At 53.8% G+C, this 20881-nt stretch overlaps 1 protein-coding gene across 1 annotated transcript; it reads left to right on the top strand.

Annotated features, from left to right (window-relative positions):
* The first annotated feature begins 2652 nt into the window (after positions 1 to 2652).
* LOC144279315 (72 kDa type IV collagenase-like) lies at positions 2653 to 15228 on the top strand. Its single transcript, XM_077840787.1, has 5 exons — positions 2653 to 2758; positions 8116 to 8268; positions 9782 to 9928; positions 11922 to 12068; positions 15074 to 15228. The coding sequence occupies exons 1-5, from the start codon at positions 2653 to 2655 to the stop codon at positions 15226 to 15228; spliced, it is 708 nt and encodes a 235-aa protein (XP_077696913.1).
* Positions 15229 to 20881: the final 5653 nt, after the last annotated feature.

Genomic DNA, 20881 nt, shown 5'->3' with positions numbered 1-20881 from the left:
GTTCCCCAGGGGATCCTCGCCATCCGTTCCCTGAGGGAGTCGAAGTCTGCTTTCCTGAAGTCCAGGGTCCATATCCTGCTGCTTACCTTTCTTCCCTGTGTCAGGATCCTGAACTCAACCAACTCATGGTCACTGCCTCCCAGATTCCCATCCACTTTTGCTTCCCCCACTAATTCTACCCGGTTTGTGAGCAGCAGGTCAAGAAAAGCGCCCCCCCCCAGTTGGCTCCTCTAGCACTTGCGCCAGGAAATTGTCCCCTACGCTTTCCAAAAACTTCCTGGATTGTGTATGCACCGCTGTATTGCTCTCCCAGCAGATATCAGGAAAATTAAAGTCACCCATGAGAATCAGGGCATGCGATCTAGTAGCTTCCGTGAGCTGCCGGAAGAAAGCCTCATCTACCTCATCCCCCTGGTCCGGTGGTCTATAGCAGACTCCCACCACTACATCACTCTTGTTGCACACACTTCTAAACTTAATCCAGAGACACTCAGGTTTTTCTACAGTTTCGTACCGGAGCTCTGAGCAGTCATACTGCTCCCTTACATACAGTGCTACTCCCCCACCTTTTCTGCCCTGCCTGTCCTTCCTGAACAGTTTACACCCATCCATGACAGTACTCCAGTCATGTGAGTTATCCCACCAAGTCTCTGTTATTCCGATCACGTCATAGTTCCTTGACATCACCAGGACCTCCAGTTCTCCCTGCTTGTTTCCAAGGCTTTGTGCATTTGTATATAAGCACTTGAGATAACCTGTTGATCGCCCCTCATTCCCAGTATGAGGCAGGAGCCCTCCCCTCACAGACATTCCTGCCTGTGCTTCCTCCCGGTATCCCACTTTCCAAGCAACTTGTTTCCAACCTTTCCCATGTAAAATCTCATTGAAATCAACACCTCGAAAACACCACTTTTTGCCGAACCTGCATTTTCTGATGGAAAACTTATTCTGTCAGCAATTTTACTGACCAGATCTACTGACGTAAATTAACTTCGTCACCTGATGCTGGAATGTGATCACGAGATTGCTCATTTTCATGGAGGTTTACACTATTAATGTGACGAGGGGACGGGGGGACACAGGGACTCCCAGCCACGTGCACAGCAGTGTGTACAACACGACACACATAATCGGATGGGGCGCAGCAGACGTGTTGCTTTCCAGGCCCTGTAGCTGGAACCTGGCAGTGCAGCTCCGGGCGCTGACGTGCCCCACTCACTCCAACTCACCATCCCTGACTCTGCCTGCTCCCCACTGGTTGCCTGACCCACAGCCCTGCCCGGAGCCCTTAAACTGTCCAGTGTGAAACTGGGGTCTGGACTGGAGGTGCTGCTCTGTGAGCTTCCATCGTCTGATCCAGCCAGTGCGGGGCTGGCAGGGAACGTGCAAACTAGGGTCTGCTCCTTGCGTTCGTCACGTGTCTTCCTCCTGTTCACCAGCAGACGGCAGCAAGTGGCCAGGTTAATGAATAGAAGCTCGGAGCCTCACTCTGCCAATGTTGGGGTTGACTTCGGATTCACCCCTAACAAGGCCCAGAATCTGGGGTCAGAACATAGCCCATTGGGCCCCACTGCAGTTAAAGGCCTCAGCATTTCTGGGGTGAATAATCTGCAAAAACAAACCAGCTCAGGGCTCGTTTGTAGAGGACGGCAGCGAAGACCTCCCCGTATAGGGCTGGCGTAGTTGTGTGGGAATTTACCATCTATGACTCAGCTGAGCCGCACCCATTCACACCAGCTGGGGACATGGCCCATTGATGCCAATGGAACTGGGCTGATTTACACGAGCGGGGACCTGGCCCATTGACCCCTTTTTCTCTTGAGTTGGTTGACGTGTAGTTCCAAGAATGCTCTTTCAAAGAGGGTGGGCACAGTGTTGGTGGTTGTGGTTTCTCCCTACTAAACAAGAGGTCCTGGGGTCATAACCCAGCAGTCCCTGCTCTAAGTGTTTTTTTGTCTAACGGGGGAGCGGGGTGGTAATTAACCATTGGAACAATCCGCCGAGGGTCATGATGGATTCTCCATCACTGGCAATTTTTTAAATCAAGATTGGATGTTTTTCTATCAGCTCTGCTCTAGGAATTGCTGCGGGGCCGTTCTCTGGCCTGCGTGATACAGGAGGTCAGAGTGGATGATCTCAGTGGACCCTTCTGGCCTTGGGAGCTACGAATCGCTGGGTTTGTCTTCACTGCTGAGCTAACCCGGGTGATCGGCCCCCAGGTCTGAGTGCCCGGGTGAGTTGCTGCGTCCCAGTGGTGCTGCGCTAGCCCAGGGGAGGCCTTGGGCCTTCAAAGGGAGCCTCCGCTGGCTCTCAGTGCTGCGTTACCCTCTGGACGCTCTCGCAGTGACTTGTGGGAGAACGTCACTGGCCTTTCTGGGCCTGTGCTCTGAGCCTGGCAGCCCAGAAAAGTAACCCGGCTTGGCGTGCTCCCAATCTTGGCCCGTGGCCTCCATTCCAGCCAGTGCCCAGGCATGGAGCCAGCTCTGAGCCATAGCCTGCTCCTGCCTTTGGCATCAATGCAACACACACCAGCATGAGGAGGCAGACACGGGGTGGGGGGGAGACAGGGAAGGGCATGCCAGCAGCAGCCTGTTGCCCAGAGAAGGCAGCAGCATGAACGGTTCAGCCGGGGGGGGCAGGACACCAGGGTGAATGGACGGAAGAACAATTCTGAACGTGCTGTCGGTCGTGCTGGGCGGCACAGCTGTGAATTGCAGCGTTCAGCAGCCGACTCTCCAGCTGTCCCTGCTGGCTTCAGGTGGGCCGTGCCACATGGCGGGGGGCAGCAGCTGGCCAGAGAGGAGCGTGTGCCTCTTGGGAGCCCCAGGAAGCCTCATGCCAATGCTGCCTTGTGCCGCTTGCATCTCTGGCAGGGTCCCCTGGCTAGGGGGACCATCCACAGGCTGGCAGCGCACAGCCCTGCCCCCTCCAGGGCAGAGTGAACTAACTCGGGGCCCGGGGGATGCTGGGCCAGTCGGGGCCGGGCTGCGTGGGGTAGGCTGGGTGTATTGGCAGCTGGAGGGGGCTTCTGGTCTCTGCACCTGCTCCAAACCCATGTTCTGCCTTGGCAAAGCGAAGGCGCTAGGTGGAGCCGTGTGCGCCCTCCCCTGCGTGCTCTGTAGCCCCAGTGAGGGCAGAGCACTGGTGTGGGGGTGGCTGGTGTTGTGGGGGGGGGGTGGCCCTCAGCGCCGTATTCCCTGCAGGGATCTGGGTGTCTCTGCGCTCAGCATTCTGCGTCGCCACAAGTTCGCGTCGGGCGCCCTTCACTCTGGGCGAACGAAGTTTACGGACATTTCATTTCCTTGGATTTCTTGCAAATCTCCCCTCAGCTCCCCCAGGTCCCACAGCCCAGCTCTCACCCGCCCTGGCCTCTGCCTCCTCAGGAAGGGTCACCCCAGGCTCAGCAGTCCCTGGCTGCATGCGAGTCCCTTTGCTCCCCGGACACCATCTCCTTGTGTCCCATCTCTGCCTGTCCAGCTCAGCCCACTCTGCCCACCCCAGCTTGTGCCTCACCCCGGGGTGGAGGTCTGCTGGGGCCCCACAGGACCAGGAGCTGGGGGAGGATGCAGGAGCAGGGCTGGGACTGATGTGGAGTCAGTGGGGGGGCACCTTTTAGGGGGGTCACAAATGTGGGGTGCAGAGGTGGCGGTAGGTGGAGCTGAGCCAAAGCCTCCCCCCGATTCCCCACTGCACTGCTCTGACCCCTGCCCCACACACCCCTGCACTGCTCTGACCCCCCTTTCCATCCGGTGGGGGGGGGAGCCTGGAGCCCCCTCCCTTGGCCTGGGGCAGCAGCGATGGAGAGGAATTGTGGGGCGATGGGGAGGGAGTGAGATGGGTGGGGGGTCTGAGCTGGCTCCATCTCCCTTCCCCCAAATCCTTCCCATGCGGGGAAAGGGCCTGGCTTCCCCCCTTTTGGCTCTGCTCTGTCAGCACGTTGGACCACATGGAGCAAAGGGCCCTTTGAGGACGGGTCCTTGTTCACTGAGGGATCATAGAAAAACGGCAGTTTTGGAAACCCAGTTCCTGGGCAAAGCTACAGCCATCGAACTTGGTGTTTCAGCACCGAGCTGCTGGGATGGTCCCTTCCCCTGAATAAGGGTCCTGGTGCCAGAGCACGGCCTAACGGGATGAAGGTTGAGCAAGTGGGAGAGACCCCACCCTGCATCAACCTCCACACCTGAGCACTGCTCCAGAGCCCCCCCCACCCCCGCCCCCCATTCCACAGTTCGGCATCTCCAAAGTTACAAGAATCAGAGCATGTGGCTGAGTCTGGGCTGCACAGCTGGAGAAGGGCAGTTTATCGAAGGCAGGGGCCAGGGCCAGATGCCAGCCTCAGGAGGATTTGCCTCTCCCTGCACATCCGGGTGGGTGGAACAGAAACAATATGCAGCCGGGCACCTGTGAAATCTCCTTGTTAGCAGGTGGCTCTGGGTGGTGGCCCACCTGCCAACTCCATAAGGGGAGAGCGACTCTGAGGGACACCCAGCAGAAGCCAGGGAGATGTCATCCAGTAGGAAGCTCCTGGCTTGGGGCTTGGTCGCCCTGACCCTGTGCGTGGCAGCCCCAGGTAACACCTTCCCCCCGGGTAGCCCCAGGCTGTGCCCCCGAGGACCCTCATCTCACTGGTCCCCTGGGTGGGGGCTGGGGGGAACTGAACACACAGGAGAATGGCTCAGAAGCTTTTCTTTCTTGTACACTAACTTCTGCTGTGATTTATTGATCTGCTGCAAGTAGCGGAGCGTGTCCCAAACACAGCTGCAGAGAGCGTCCCGGGGGCAGATACATGGTCCCTGCATAGGGCAGGGTGGGTGCAGCACAGAGCACTGGCAATAGCTAATGGGTGTGCGGCTCCGGCATCCAAGGGCAGCTCAGTGGGTGTGGTAGCTGCCTGTGCACACACACCCCAAATGGAGAACGGGGGAAGTGGAGAGTACCAGCTGCTCACTGTATTATACAGTGATGTTGTAGCCATGTCAATCCCGGGATATGGAGAGATGAGGTGGGGGCAGTAACAGCTTTCAGTGGATCAGCTTCTGCTGGGGAGAGAGACACACTTTGGAGTGTACACAGCGCTCGTCTTCAGGTCCAACCTGTGCCGTTTGATAGCTTTTCTCTCTCACCGGCAGAGGCTGAGTCAATAAAAAATGTTACCTCACCCACCTTGATTCTGTGTACATAGACCTCTCCTCTGCAGCTTTAAGACTTTTACGCAGGGAAGGTAAATGAGAGATTTGTCATATGGGAAAACTGAAGCATAACCTTGCCCGGGATCAGCAGCAGGATTAGAAGACAGGTGGCTGCCAGACTTCAAATCTAGCATCATCTCCACTAGCCCACTCATGGGGTCACAGCTTCTCCCCTCAGAGCAGCGGTTTCCCCCCATGGTGCATAATAATTAAACAGCAGAGAAGTTGGAGACACACTGGGGTTGGCTGTGCCACTAGTTGGGTGCAGGGGCTCCTTGCCATGGGGATTGTCAGCAGTGAGGTGGGAGAGGGCAGCCAGTGAGTTAAATGAAGGGTAAGTGAAAGCAGAGTGATGGTCTCATGTGCCCAAGGATGAAGGGGCTGTCACATTCAGTAGCTGTGATCATCTTTCTGTCATGCATGCGAAGGATTTGAGTGGAGGGAGCTGCTGGTCAGTGCCAGGTGAGGACGTGGTGCATGCTTATTGGGGCATCGCTCCAAGAGGGCAGAATTTAGGTGGTGTGGGCGCGTACCTTCACTCTGTACTTCCTGGTGCTCACTAGTTTGGATTTTGCTGAATTCAATGTTAACAAAGCTTTTTGCTATTTAATTTCCAACCCTTTTTTAAAAGAAAGAGAAAAGTTGTTGATTGGAGTTAGTGGTCCTATGGGTTGTTGTAAATATCACATAGGTGTGCAGTTCAGACGCCCCTGTGCTTACAAAACGCTTTTCATCTGTAGCTTCCAAACAGGGGGAACATCATTATTCACCTAATTGAGTGGGGAAACTGAGGCACAGTGTCACTCAGCAAGCCAATGGCAGAGTCCCAGGCTTTCTGAGTCTGTGTGCTATCCCCACCCCACAGGGCCACACTGCTGCTGTGTGACTCCTAAATACCCCCGCACATGCTCTATACACATTGTTGTAGAGGACTAGGGTGACTAGTTGTGCTTTAAAACAGCTGGAATCTGTAGCTGCTAACAGAGCCGGCAAGAGAAATCTTCAACATTGTCCAACTCAACCGTTTTATTACATGGTGGTTATAGTTGCGTTACCACTGTCTCTCCTTTCCCCGCCATATTTTTTCTCACCCACCCCCACACCATCAGTTCCAGTTCAGCCTCCGCCCCATTGAGCCATTTGCATTTGGGAAGCCAGGTGTGCCACCCAAAATGCTATGAGAATATGTGACCTTTAAGACAAGCTGTTTTCTCAGGAACTTCTTGCTCAAATGACCCCAGATTTAGATCTCTTGCCTTGCCCCACACCCCCAGAAGGCAAGGCAAAGTTCAGGAAAATCTGGAGGAGCATGTGGATTTTGCAAGATTTTGTCTCTGGCATCACCGGGGCAGGTCTGGCACAATGGTGCTGCATCATGATACTGATGAAATTAACCAGCAGCAGCACCTTTGCTCTCTGCAGGTCCCCAGCCCAGGGTCAGTCCAAAGACATGGGAGCCTCCACGCGGAATGACATGGCCTGTTCAGAGCAGAGAGGTGTTGTCAGCAGAAGAGAATGTCCCCTGTAGAAGAACCCAGGTGGACACCAGGGCCCTAAGACGTGGGGACTGCTCCATTCATCTCTGTGGGCAGTCCCCCACTCCCTCCCCAGTGCTGGGGAAACTGTGAGATGCACCAAGCCTGCCCATCCTAAGCTCCTCACCCCAAATGAGCTGTGTGTTCTCGGGGCATGATACCAGGATGGCTGTTCTCAGCTCCCCATGCAGAGGGGTGGGGCTACCCCACATACTGGTTCCTATGGATGCAAGGAGAGGAGCTCAGATATCCCCAGAGGGGCAGGAACCCCTAGGTCCCAGATCACAGGAGGGGGCAGGGAGAGGGGAGCCACCCCAAGAAGGGCAAGCCAACCAGAACCTGCTCACATAAGCGGGGAGGAAGGGCGGGGGGTTAGACTCCAATAGATGGACAGGGGTGCTCCAGAGCCTCACACCCAAAAGGAGGCAGGCAGTGGGGCTCAGACCCACCTAGAGGGACAGGGGGCCCCCATGTTCAAACACACACACACAAAGGTAGGGAAAGAGGATCAGGACCCCCGCCCTCCAGATCTTGGCAGACAGCCCCTATTCTCCCCCAGTCCCTCAAACCATGTCCCACTTCCCAGTGTCCCACTCCACCTGACCCCCCAACTCTCTCCTACCCACCCCTTCCCATAATCCCCCCTCCACTCCCTATTCCCACCTACTTTTCCACCCCAATAACCCTCCCCTCCCAGTGAGGATTTGCACCTGTAATTTATTCTCCGTTCAGAACTCGGTACAGCACTGCCTGGATATTCAGCTGTGCTCAGATTTCATTTCCCCTGTGACAGAGGCAGAACGTGGCATGATGCCCCCTTGTTTAATTTCCAGTTTTTGCCTGGGCTCGGGTTTGAGCTCACAGTGCTAGCTCTGTGTTGCGTGGGTCCAGAGGCTGTGATAGTCCATGCTGAGTGAATCACGCCCCGTGCACAGTGCTCCGTGCATGAGCCTTAAACCTGCTCGCCATACGCCTAACCGGAGACCCAAACTTCAGCTAATGACACTGGAATTAGATTTCTCCCCAGAAGGCTAATTGGTGCCGTGCCCTCGGTTGGGAGTGCGCCTCAAGCGGCTGAGGCCCTGGCGTATCGGTCTGAGCCCCGGCTTCATCTCTAGCCACATGCAAAAAAAAAAAGTCAACTTTAAGCCAAGCTGTTTTTTTCAGGGGGGCTGTAACTTGGGAACCCCTTAGTCAAATGGGACCAAATTTGGATCAGAAATCGAACCCCCTGACCCCATGAAACACACCAAGTTTCAAGGTAATCAGAGTAATCGTGCGGATTTTAGTGTACTTAGAGTTGAGCTTTAGACAGAAAGCTGGTCTGAGCCTTCACGAGAGCAGAGCGCCTCATTTTTCTGTTCCTCCATCTCTCTCTGCTCCCCTCACAGGCTCAGGCTCTCCCCGCTGCACCTTCCCCTTTATTTACAAGGGGAGATCATACTCCTCATGCACCACGGACGGACGAAGGGACAAGAAGCTCTGGTGCGCAACTACCAACAGCTACGCCAAGGATGGCCGATGGAGGTTCTGCTCTCCCATGGGTGAGGCCTGGCTGCCTTCGCTTCTCACTCCATTACCCTGCCCAGCACAGCAGCCATTCCTCTGGGCCCTAATGCCAGGGACACAGACCCACTTGCTGCAAGGAAACATCCCAGCCCCAAATCCACTGGCCCGACTTTTCTGAGACCATAGCTTCCAGCTGGAGCAAGGTGCCTTGGGAAACGCCCCTTAGACACCTGCCTGCGTCTCTGTGAGCCTAAAGACCTTTGAAAATTTAGCCCCAGGTGCCTAACACCTGGATTTTCAAAGGTATTTAGCGGTTGCTGCCTTAGTGTTGCAAAGCCAACTGATTTAAGAGCCTAAATGTCATTTCCAAAATGTATTTAGTTCCTTTGATTGTCAATGAGATTTTGGCTCCTATGTGAGTTTCATCTACTAAGTGCCTAAATCCCTTTGGAAAACAAGGTTAATCTCTCACCACAGTTGGCTTTGCAACACTGAGTGCAGCAACTCCTGAATGCCTTTAAAAATCTGGGTCTAAATGACTTGAAGAATGGGACTTACACACCTAAGACGCAGTGGGTACGTCTACACAGCAAAAAAAAAACCCCAAAAAACACAGCAGCAAGTCTCAGGACCCGGGTCAACTGACACAATGGCTTCCTTTCTAACCCTGGGTAAGTCACCTCCCCACCCCGTGCCTCAGTTTCCCATCCCACCCTTTCTCTGTCAACCCTAATTTGATTGTGAGCTTTGACTGACTCTCCCTGCGTGTCTGGGCAGCGCCTGGCACAGTGGGGCCCTGATCTTGGCTGGTGACGGAGCTGAGTGAGTTTCCTGGTAAATAGTTTAGCTGCTGAAAAAAAGCAGCACCAGATGACCCTAAACCACTTAATGAATTTGTGACCAGCTCCAGAGAATGACTCTGGTGCCAGGGCGCTTGCCAAGGCTGGAGGAGACTCAAGGCCGCGCTCTAGCTATTCATTCCCGTTCACTTTCTCCACTTCAGGCTGACGAAAAATCTGAAACACGTTGGTTTGGGTACGACCCAAAGCGAAACTTTTCTGAAGCATTTTCAGAACTGCCAGTGAATCGAAAAGTCATTGTTGGCCCCGCTGTGGTGGGGGGGGAGTGTCTTACTACTAATAAATCCTGAGATGAGAATGTGGGTCTGACTCCATTGTCGTCAGGGGTGTCTGCAAACTGATTCTAGAGTCACTGCTCTCATCATCTGGCCCCTTGTGCCAAGCTGCAGTTAAATCAGAGCAAAGCCAGTTGCTACAGGACAGAGAGGAGTTGGGGGTCAGATCAATTCTTAAATGAGAATGGAGAACTCCCTGTGAGTGGCAGTGTAGCTGTCTCTGGGGATCGAGCTGGTTCCTCTCCCCCGCCCTCTCCACACACACATCCCCACCCCCGTGATACCTAGGGCCAGACCCTCAGTTGGATCCGAGCTGCTTTACGCCAGCTGGGAGCTGGCCGCTGGCCTCAATGGCCACTGCTGATTGTCACTTGCCTTTCCTTGCTCTCTCCCTGTTTCACTCTCAGGTCCAGACTCTCTGCCCTGCACCTTCCCCTTTAAGTACAAGGGGAAATCGTACTCGGCCTGCACCAGGGACGGAAGCACCGACAAGCGGCTCTGGTGCGCGACCACCAGCGACTACGACAAGGACGGCAAATGGAAGTTCTGCACCCAGAAGGGTGAGTCCTTGAGCTCTGTGTCACGCTGCCTAGAGCGGGTCGCAGCTGAGAACGCCCAGACTCAGGACAGATAGCCAGCGAACAGAGCAGACACCCCCAAACTGAGGGGATATTCTATCATTAGATTCACCAAGCCAGTAATAGTGGAGCATGCCTGGATCACAGACAATCCCGTTGACATTCCAGCCCCAGTTTATCACCCAGGCCAACTGGACTTTATGATGTAAAGCCGTGGCTCTCAACGTTTCCAGGCTACCGTACCCCGACCCAGTGCAATCAGACGATGGCACTCCCACGATGCCGTACCATTCAGACTCACACAGAGAAGGAATGAGCCAGGGCAGGGAATGCGTGGTACTGTCACGGATATTCAGGTATTAAGAAACACGGCTCTCTAATCTATCAGGCCAACGTTTAGCAGATCCACTGGCAGGCAGCTGAAGCTACACAAATTCCAACCGGATGGATAACTAGCCACTGGAACAACTTGCCACGTGATGGCGGATCCCTCGGTGTCTCTCTGGAGACTGGGCGTCTTTCTCAAAGATCTGCTCCAGCTCAACTGTAAGCTATTGGCTGGATGTAGGAACCACTGTGCTATACAGCAGGGCCGACGAGATGACCAGAATGGTCTCTTCTGGCCTTAACATCTAAGAATCTATAAAGATTTGAGCCACATGAGTTTGACTGGGCCACATTTGTCCAGGAAGAAGTGGCAGGACTTAGTGCTTTTCAGCCCGAATTCATGCCAACAAAACCTCTCCCACACAACCCACCCCAGCATTGTGTATCTACCTGCCACACGTCTGGCGGGAGGTAGTTTAGCAAAGTTTCAAAGAGCGTCTAATGGGGTGAGTGACTTCCCTTGGGACATGTCTGCTCAGTCACGGAACTGCTGCTGAATCTCCCACCCTGGGCAGGTCCGACCCTTCCTATCTCTGCCTGGGAAACCTTCCGGCCATTAGACCAACTCCAGCAGCATCCCTGGGGAACCAAAGCAACGGATGCATTTGGGAAGAGAGAGCCGGGCAGCAGGAGGAAGCGGGAGAGAAAACAGGACTGAGGATATAAAACAAAAGCTGGGAAAATACACGTGAATGGGAAAAAAGAGACAGTAAAAGAGAGGAGGGGAAATAGAGAGAGAGACGCTCAGCCTGGCTGCTGCTAACGAGCTCAGCTCTCCAGAGACTGGAGATCCTCTGTGTTTGTCATTTGTAACGATCGTCAGTCTTCGTCCCTGCTTTTGCTGCCAGGACTAGTGCTCTGCCCTGGGGGTCAGGACACCTAGGGTTTAGCTCTGACCAATTCATGGCTTCCTTTGTAACCTTTGGGTCAGTCACAACCCTGCCCTGTGCCTCAGTTTCCCTTCCCACCCTTTGTCTATCTCATCTGTTTTGATTTCAATCTCTGTGAGGCATTCCATGTTTCTCCACTGGCACAGTGAGGCCCTGATCTCAGCTGGGGTCTGTGCAGTGGAGGTCATTCTAATAACAAATCCTGAGATGAGAATCTGAGGCTGATTCTACCTGCAGTCATTAGCATGACTCCAAATCCACTCTGGAGTAACTACAGTCCGGATCTGGTCCCTAGGTACAAGATGCAGTTATATCCCTTAGCATTTCTAGTGTAAATAATCTGCAATAACAAACCAGATCAGAGCAAGCAAGTAAAGAACAGGGGTGAATTTGCACATCAGACCAGTTCCTTCATGGGAACAAAGACCTCCCTGTCTGTGCCGGTGTAGCTATTGGCTGCTTGCCCCCTCTCACAGGGCCAGATTCGGCACTGGTGTAAATTGGCATCGCTCCACCGGCTTCAGTGGATCTGTGCTGATTTACAGCGGGTTCAGAATCTGGCCTTTTAATTCAAAAGGAGCCAGGCAAATTTACACCCTCTTGGGGATCTGGTCCATTGACTCCAACGGAGCATGCCAATTTATTTTGCTTGTGGTTGTGATTTGTCTCTCTCGATCTCTCTCCATTTCACTTCTCAGTCTCTCCCGCCTGCGCCTTCCCCTTTATTTACAAGGGGAAATCGTACTCGGCCTGCACCCGGGATGGGACCAGAAGCAGGCTGCGCTGGTGCGCGACCACCACGAACTACGACACGGACGGCAGATGGAGGTACTGCAGTGTGACGGGTGAGTCCTGGCAGGCTTCGCCTCTTACCCCGTTCCCCTGCGTGGCACAGTGGCCGTTCGGCTTGGCCCGGGAAGCAGCCCCCACTCGCTGCAAGGGAACGACCCAGGTCCAAATCCGCTGGCCAAACTTTTCCAAGACGCCAGTTAATTCCCTCCTGGGAGCGTTTGATTTAACGATCGGTCGGTCGCCCTCCCTCTTGCCACTCGCGAGGATATCCGCTGCTCCTTTGTGTGCAAAAATCCGCTCTGGCTCAGCCCAGTGACACAACGGTGCTCTCACAATGCCACACACACGTGTCCCAAAAACACACACACGTGCACGCGGGGTGGGAATGAGACCGCACACGTGCTGCGATGACATCTTATAGCACACAAGACAGCATTCAAATGTTAAAAAATAAGGCCCTTGGAGTCCAGCAGACCAAAGCAGAGCCAAAGCCAATGGCTGGAAGGTGACGCTGGACCAATTCAGACTGGGTTGGTCCAGCTATTGCAGCAGGGGGACCAGACCCTGCGTCTGCCATGGGGTGCTCTAACCACCAGGTTACACAGCCCTTCTTCTTCTTCCTCCTCTCTTTGGCCCAATGACTCTTTAAGTGGGTATCCGAAGTGCTTCAGCAGGAGCGACTGCGGTGCTGCAGATCAGAAAGTCCCCTAGCCCAGCGGTTCAAGCCCGCCCTGGAGCGATGGGAGGCCCCTGGTTCAGTCCTTTCTCACTTCACACCGAGGGCGGATTGGGCCTGGGTCTCCCACGTCCCAGGTGAGCACTCGAAATCCAGGGCTACACATTATAAGGGAGAGACACACCCCCACCGCCTTCTCCAGCTGGGCTCTGAATGGGGCCTAAGCCAGCCGCTGTGCTCCCAGCACACCCAGTGGATCAGGCCTCAGGGCAAATCAGCCCGGGGCTGGCCCATCTCCCACTGGGGGCTGGGGGAGGAGGTGAGTGACAGGCAGCCGGGGGCCTGGAGGGAGGCAGCACATGCAGGCCCAGAGGCAGCCTGGGAAGCCTTCACAGTGCAGACACTGGGGGCGAGCAAGGGCAGGAGCCTATGCGGGCAGGAGGTAGCCGCATGGGGGGGCGGTGGTTGCAGTGACACCTAACGCTGGGGTTTAGGTGCCCAAGTCCCTCTGTGGCTCTGGGCCAATGGCCCCTTCTGGCCTTCAAGTCTAGGGCTCTATAAAGGCTTTGGCCACATGAGTTTGACTTGGCCACTTCTGTGTTTGTGCAGCACAATGGGGTTCTGCGCCATGAATAGGGCTCCTGAGGCTACCGTAATACCCCTAATATATAATGTACAGTGCCTAGCACAATGGGGTCCTGGGCCATGACGGGGGCTCCCGGTGCTACCATAATACCCCTTGTAACCCTCTGCTTGCTCGGAGTGGTGCTCTGTCTCCCTCTAGTGGTGGCTAGGCCCCCTAGAGAATGGTGAGCCTGCTACACCTTGGTTAAGAGAGAAGAGTCTTTTAGCTCACGCAGTAGAAGTTCCTGCATTAAGCTCAAGAGAACCTGGGTTCGATCCCGCCCGCTGACACCTTTGAGTGGGTTGGCATTACACCCTAATATAGACGTACTGCGCCTAGCACAATGAGGTCTTGGCCCATGAGCAGGGCTGCCAGTGCTAACATAATACCCCTAATCAATAATGTACAGTGCCTAGGACCATGGGGTCCTGGTGTAACCCACACACCTCCTGGGTGTGGTGATCTGTCCCATCTAGTGGCACCGAGACCAGTTAGAGAGAGAGATAAAATGAGTCTGCTCTACAGCCTTAGCTCAGAGCCAGGTAGCTTCAAAGCTCATGCAGTAGAGGCTCATGCACTAAGCTCCCAAGATCCCAGGTTCAATCCCACCTGCTGACAACCGAGGTCTATCGGTGTTACCCTGGCCTCTGAGTGGGGCTCCCAGGGCTACTATAATACCCCTAATTAGTAACGTTCAGCACCTAGCATATAATGGAGCTCTGGATTGTTACTGACGTTACAAGGCACTCCTGCAATACACTTAAACATTATTATTATTCCGGAAAGGTGTTTATCACCCCAAATTCATGCTGACAGAACCTCTGCCCCAGCCCTGTGTGGCATTTAGGAACTACACGCTTGGTGGGAGGTATTTAGGAAAGATTCCGAGAGTTTCTACGATCCGGGTAGGTGATTTTCCCTGGAATTTTGCTGCTCAGTCATGGAGGCACTTTTGAATCTCCCACCCTAGGCTGGTCCAATCCTTCCTATCTCTGCCTGTGAAACCTTCCTGCCCTGAGACCCAACGGCTGAAGCCTGCCTGGGGAATGACTACACTGACTGCATTTTAGAAGAGAGACCAGAGAGTGTGGGAGAAGGAGCTGGGAAGGGAGATGAAATTGCTGAAGCGATTCCAGCTGGAGGGCGGGGCAGGGTAGAACCTTTAGAGGCTGGGAACATCAGGATCCTGATGCTGGGAGGTGACCCAGGGAAACTGGTCAAGTGCGACCGTGCACAGAGACATTTGCCAGGGGCAGGATGTAGGTGATGATGTCAAGGTGCTGAGATGCTGGAGCTAAAGCATTAACAGGGCAGTGAAGGACACAGCCCATTTCCCCCAGCTCCGGTCTGTGTGGAGCCCAGTGGCTTTGCATTGTGAGGCTGAATTATTCGCAAGGCCTCCTGGCTCCAAGATCCCACAGCCGCAGAACTGTGCGCCAGACTCTCAGCTCTCATTTAAAAAGGGGACCCGCATGTCAGCAGTACAGTGCTGCTAGCCTGCATCTGCAGAGAACCTGGAACCGTGGCTCTGAAGGGGGACTGCCCCATCCATCTAAAGGGTAGTTGACTCTGAAACCTAATAACAGCATGTTGAAATTGAAGGGGGAGGGGGGAAAAGAAACTCTCCCCCAGCACAGCTCCTTCGCAGTCAATTAACAGACCGTGTCCTTTGCAGAAAAAAACCATTGATTCCTCTCCTAACTGAGCTGAAATCTCCCCCTGGCCGTGGTACCAGTCAGTGTTTCTGTCTCCCTCAGATTACGACAATGGAGAAGCATGTGTTTTCCCTTTCACCTACAAGGGCAAACGCTTCTCTGCTTGTACCAAGTTTGACAATCTCTTCGGGAGGTTCTGGTGTGCCACCACTGACAGCTACCACATGGACCGCCAGTGGGTTTTCTGTCCCGACTGAGGAGGGAGAAGGAGGAGCCGAAGGGACAGGCAGTGCCAGAGCCGTCGATGTCCCGTGACACCACTTCGACGGAGGGGGCTCCTGGATAAAAACCCAGGCCAAGATTCTCAGAAGCGACGAGTGATTTTGGGTGTCCACCTCGAGATGCCTTCAAAGGGCAGGTGCTCAGTGCTTGTGGAAGATCAGGCTCTGTTTAAGGTGCTGAGCAACTGCCCCTTTAAGGCGATACAACGTGGGTGCCCAAAATCCTGACACTGGCTTGAAAATCCTGAGACCCATCCTGGGCTGTTTTGTGTGATCAGCACTTCATGCTGGTTGGGGCTGGCCAGCCTGGTGCATTTCCCACTTTTCACTGCCCTTGAAAATAAAGGCTCTTTCCGGGCAGTGTCTTTGCTTCATTTCTAGCCAGGGCAGCTTCTGTTCACCATCTTGGCAGGCCCTGCCTTCCTTCCACCCGGGGAGACAGGGCCATGGGCACAGGGCAGTCGCTGCTCAGTAACAAGGGGCGATGGTGTCTGGAAGGGGATTTCTCTGGGCACAAGGGTTTTAAGCCACAGGAACACCCAGACAGAAACAGTCTGATTAAGTCTGAAGTGTGAGTGCCTGGCCTTTGGCCCGAGCGGTGCACCGATATCCAGGGCACTGCTGGGTGTTTCTTTTAGGAGGAGAAATGTGTCAGGGAGATTCTTGGTGCGATTGTGCTCGCTCACAAAAGCGTGCCATGTCCCATTTGCCTGACCCCAAAGAGATGAACGGCAGCAGGCAGCTTCCTGGCTGCAAAATCCCCACACCTGCGCCCCCAGAATTGCTTATGAAGCCACGCGGCGCCGTGTGTGCTGGAGAGTTTATTCAGCTAACGAGCAAAGAAAAACCAAATCAGAAGGACACGGCATAGAGGGGAAACCAGCCTGCCCCCAGCCCCAGCCCCTGGCTGTCTAGTTCAAATCCTTCTCTGGGAGGGACCCCAGGGCTGTTATATTTATAAAACCCCTGAGCCGCCTTATATGCCGTGCCTGGGACATGGGTCTGCCTCATCCTGCTGAGCTCCCGGACACGGTTTGGGGTAGGAAGCTGTATAGGCAGATTCAGTTTTGCCAGCCCAACACGTTCAGCAACGGGGACTCTGGCCCCCAAAATCAGGAGGGTCTTCTCATTCCCCGGCTGGTTCCCGGACCATTCTCCCAATCCCAGCTTCTCCCTGCAGCCCCAAGGGGCAGAAACCTCCTTTCTCCTTTTAAACCAAAACCTGAGTTTCCCCCACAGTCACAGGACTCCAGGAGCTGGGGTTTGACAAGTACATGGGGCTGCCTTTATGTTCCGGGTTTGCCCAGCCCCAAGCGTAGTGTGGTTCCGAGCCATGGCTGGGGTACCTAGTGCTACTGTAATAAATAATGTACAGAGCCTAGCACAATGGGGCCCTGGGCCATGAGTGGGGTTTCTAGGCCCTACCATAGCACACCTAATAAATAATAAGAATAACAATAAATGTGGGGAGACTTGGGACAAACCTGCTACAAATACCAGGGCTGGGAACGGGGTCTGGCATCTCTGCTCAAGCATCTTGGGCTGAAATATCCCCAGCAGTGTCACCCTGTGACCAGACATGCCATGCCTGGGAGGAGGGTGAGGTAGGGATCCCAGCTGGGATTCCACTCAGGGAGGCTGCAAGGTGAGTGGCCCCTGACCCACCCTGCACTGACCCCCTTCCCGCCCCGCACCCCATGCTGCCCATCCTTATGGGTGTCAGGGCAGTAGCTCCAGAGCTGGTCCCAGTCATAGTTCCCAGTGCTGGCGCACCAGAACCTGCGTGGCTTGGCAGCCTCATCGGTGCAGGTGTAGAATGCCCGGCCCCGGAACACGAAGGGGAAGATGCAGGGCTGGCCGCCTGTGTTGCCTCCATATTCTGGGAGGGGAGAGACAGGGACAAAGAGGTGTCACCGATGTGTGCGGGGCTCTGCAGGGCTGTTCTCATTGCTATACACCTGGGGAGCCAGAAATTGTCCCTGCCCCAGAGAGCTTGCAAACAAAAGGCAGGAGGGGAAACTGAGGCACGGTGAGGCAAAAGGAGTGGGCTTTCATCCCCAACCCACCCTCCATTAGCACAGCGGTGTGTTAGAGGGCTTATTCCTTCACCCGCTTACTTCCCTGGTCCTTCTCGCATGAACAGAGAGCAACAATACCCGAAGTCCAAAGATACAAACAATTCGATGTTTATTGGGGTGAACTTCCAGCAAGCATGATTCCAGTTTCCTTCCTTAGTGTCCCCCTTCCCAGCTCTGACACCACAGAGCCTTACCTGTGTCCCTGTTCCCATTCCCCCCCTTAGCAAAACATTATTCCAATTCCCCCACCCCCATTCCCTCTTCCCATTCCCCCCCTTACTTCCTGATTGACTGCAGACTATATAGTAAAACTTGAGTTCTGCTTAGCTATACCTTAACCAATCATTTTCCTGAAATTTAACTAACCAATCCTAACATATTGTAACATGATTATTTAACCAATTATATCCCACCACCTTAATCAGTTTACACCCAGCAAAATTAATTATACAGCAGACAGAAACAATCACAGAACCAGACAGAGATTATACAGACAAACAATAGGGAAGTGGAGACTACAGTGATAGAACAAACTCAGAAATGAGGATTTCACATCCCAGCTATGGATAAGTGAGTTCTTGCCAGACAGGATGCTATCAAACTAAGTTTCCTTTTACATCTTCTAGGCACTTCCCTTTCTCTGGAGGCGATGGACATTATCAGGACAGGATTGTATTCCTAACAGCCCAATAGCACCTTCTTTCGATGAGACTAGTTTGGAATGTGAGGATGTGAACGGTCGCTTCCCAGTTTATGGCTGCCTCTGCTGCTTAGCCAGAGGCCTTAGCCTGAGAACAGGGCCTCAGACTGTCACAGTAAGAGAAGGCCCTTACACCGGCAGACAGTGATTTTGATTCTCTCTTTTATACCTCTATAACTAGCCAGGTGATAAGAATACACCTAAATTCTTAAAGTATAGGCCTTTACAGACAGGCCTGAATATCTATATCCTAACACGGTGCCCACCGTGGGATTGGAGCATCCTCATGGGGGGCTGGCTGTGCCAATTACCCCCATGCCTCCCACGCGTGTCCCTTCCATGACAGTGGCTGCATCTCACCTGATCCTAGACCTGGCAGGATCTGAGAACAGCCCATCACCCGGAGATCCTGGGGCTCTGGGGACGCTCACTGAGGTCTTTGCTGAGATTCCTAAGCAACATCCCCTCTACTGCCCCCCTGCCCAGCCAACCTCTGGGCATCACAGGCTGAGGCTGGGCAGGGCTGTGCCCGTTCCATTACCGCAGCCCGTTCCCACCTCGCGAGAGCTGCTGCCCTCAGCTGCGTGGCACAGGCAGGACACACGGCGCCGGGGACCGATGCACACGGTTCTTACAGACGAGCTTTGCTGCAGTGTCCAGAGACCCAGCCGAGATCAGGCCCCATGCTGCTGGTTGCAGCATAGACATCGTGGAAATGGATCTGGGTAAAATATCTTTGAGCAAATCTTTTTTTCAGTGAAAAATGCTAATTCGGGTCGACCAAAATGTTTTACAACTTTGTGTCCACCTCAGCAAGTTGTTTCTGTTGGGCAAAAAAACCTACAAAATTTCCCTTTAGAACATAAGCACGACCAGACTGGGTCAGACCAAAGGTCCATCTAGCCAAGTGTCCTGTCTTCCGACAGTGGCCAATGCCAGGTGCCCCAGAGGGAATGAACAGAACAGGGAACCATCAAGTGATCCATCCCCTGTCACCCATTCCCAGCTTCTGGCAAACAGAGACTAGGGACACCATCCCTGCCCATCCTGGCTAATAGCCACTGATGGACCTACCCTCCATGAATTTATCTAGTTCTTTTTTGAACCCTGTTATAGTCTTGGCCTTCACAACATCCTCTGACAAGTAGTTCCCCAGGTTGACTGTCCATTGTATGAAGAAATACTTCCTTTTATTTGTTTTAAACCTGCTGAATACTAATTTCATTGGGTGACCCCTAGTTCTTGTGTTATGAGAAGGAGTAAACAACACTTCCTTATTCACTTTATCTACAACAGCCATGATTTTATAGACCTCATTCATATCCCCCGCAATCATCTCTTTTCCAAGCTGAAATTTCCTTTTATTTTATTTTTTAAAGTAAAAAGTTTTAAAAATGCTTGAAATTAAACAATTTTTTCAACCTGAAAGGACTTTTTTTTTACTTTTTGATTCACCAGAAATGTCAAACTTTTTGTTTGTTTGCATGGACAGAAAGGAATTGTTTGTTGAGTTTGAGATGAGGAAGGAACGATAGATGCTCCTGTGCATGGAAAGACAGACAGCAACTGAGTGATCATTAAGTCCAGCACATAGTGAACTATTGTCTGTGAAAAATTTGGGAAGTTCTTTGGAGCGGGGACAATTTCCTTGTAGGAAATAGGTTTCTGTTGCCTAGAGTCTGAGCAAACGTGGCAGGGGAGCGGGAGAGGACAAGGTGGGTCATACCCAGGGACATCTCCACTGGCTCTGTTTCTCTCTGCTTCTCACCTTTTCATTTCAACAAAAAAATCCCGCCTTCCACTCTTATGGGTGTGGAGAAAACCTCAAAATAGTGAACTGAGTGTGACCAACACAGCGACTCTGCCTGAGTCTGCAGAGAGCCTGAGCCTGTAGCTGTGAGAGGAGAGCTGCTCCAAGTGTGACCAACACAGCAAGGCTGCCTGGATCTGCTGAGAGCCTGAGCCCATCGCTCCCAGAGGGGGGAGCTACCTCCAGTGTAACCAACCCTGCCTGAATCTGCAAGGAGCCTGAAACCACAGCGGGGAAGGGCCCTGTTCCCCTCAGTCCAGCCCCCTGGGATCTGCGATTCTGCAGTCACAAGATGTGGCATTTCCCCAGGGCGCCAAAGGGGCTGAAGGGTTTTGCCACAGGATTTGGTGTCTGGCTGGAGCTGGCACCTGCTATGGCACTTCCCGGGGGGGGAGACTTTGGGCACCCCCTGATTTCAGCCCTGAACATTCAGATCCAGAGGAGCTGATTCCTGGCTCAAAGCGCCTGCCTATGGCCTCCCCGTGGGGAGACTGTCAGGGGCCGCGAAGCGCTATTGGCTGCCCGATGCGCCCCCCACCATGCCAGCAAAAGAGTGTGGGACACGCCTGGTGGGTTCATGGCTGTTCTGTGGCCAGATGCCCGGGGGTTCTGGTGTTGCAGAGGGAGCCGGGGAGCCAGAGGGTGCCCCCCACCTCAGGACGAAGGGAGAAAGCCCCAGCCCTCACCCGTCCCATAGCAACGCTTCCAGCGGCAGTCCTGGTCGTAGCGGCCGGTGGTGGCGCACCACAGTGTCCTCCTGGTCCAGCTGCCGTCCCGGGTGCACGTGGGGTACGATCGCCCCCAGTAGATGAAGGGGAAGACGCAGGCGGTGCAGTCTGAAACGGGGAGAGAGAGTGAGCCTGTCATAAATATAAAGGGAAGAGTAACCACCTTTCTGTGTACAGTGCTATAAAATCCCTCCTGGCCAGAGGCAACATCCTGTTACCTGTAAAGGGTTAAGAAGCTCAGCTAACCTGGCTGGCACCTGACCCAAAGGACCAATAAGGGACGTGGGGTGTGGGGGAAGGCTTTTGTTTGTGC

The sequence above is a fragment of the Eretmochelys imbricata genome, chromosome 23, assembly GCF_965152235.1.
Source record: "Eretmochelys imbricata isolate rEreImb1 chromosome 23, rEreImb1.hap1, whole genome shotgun sequence".
Classification (NCBI taxonomy): Eukaryota; Metazoa; Chordata; order Testudines; family Cheloniidae; genus Eretmochelys; species Eretmochelys imbricata.
Note: the sequence above shows the minus strand (reverse complement) of the source record. Positions and strands in the feature narration are given on the sequence as shown.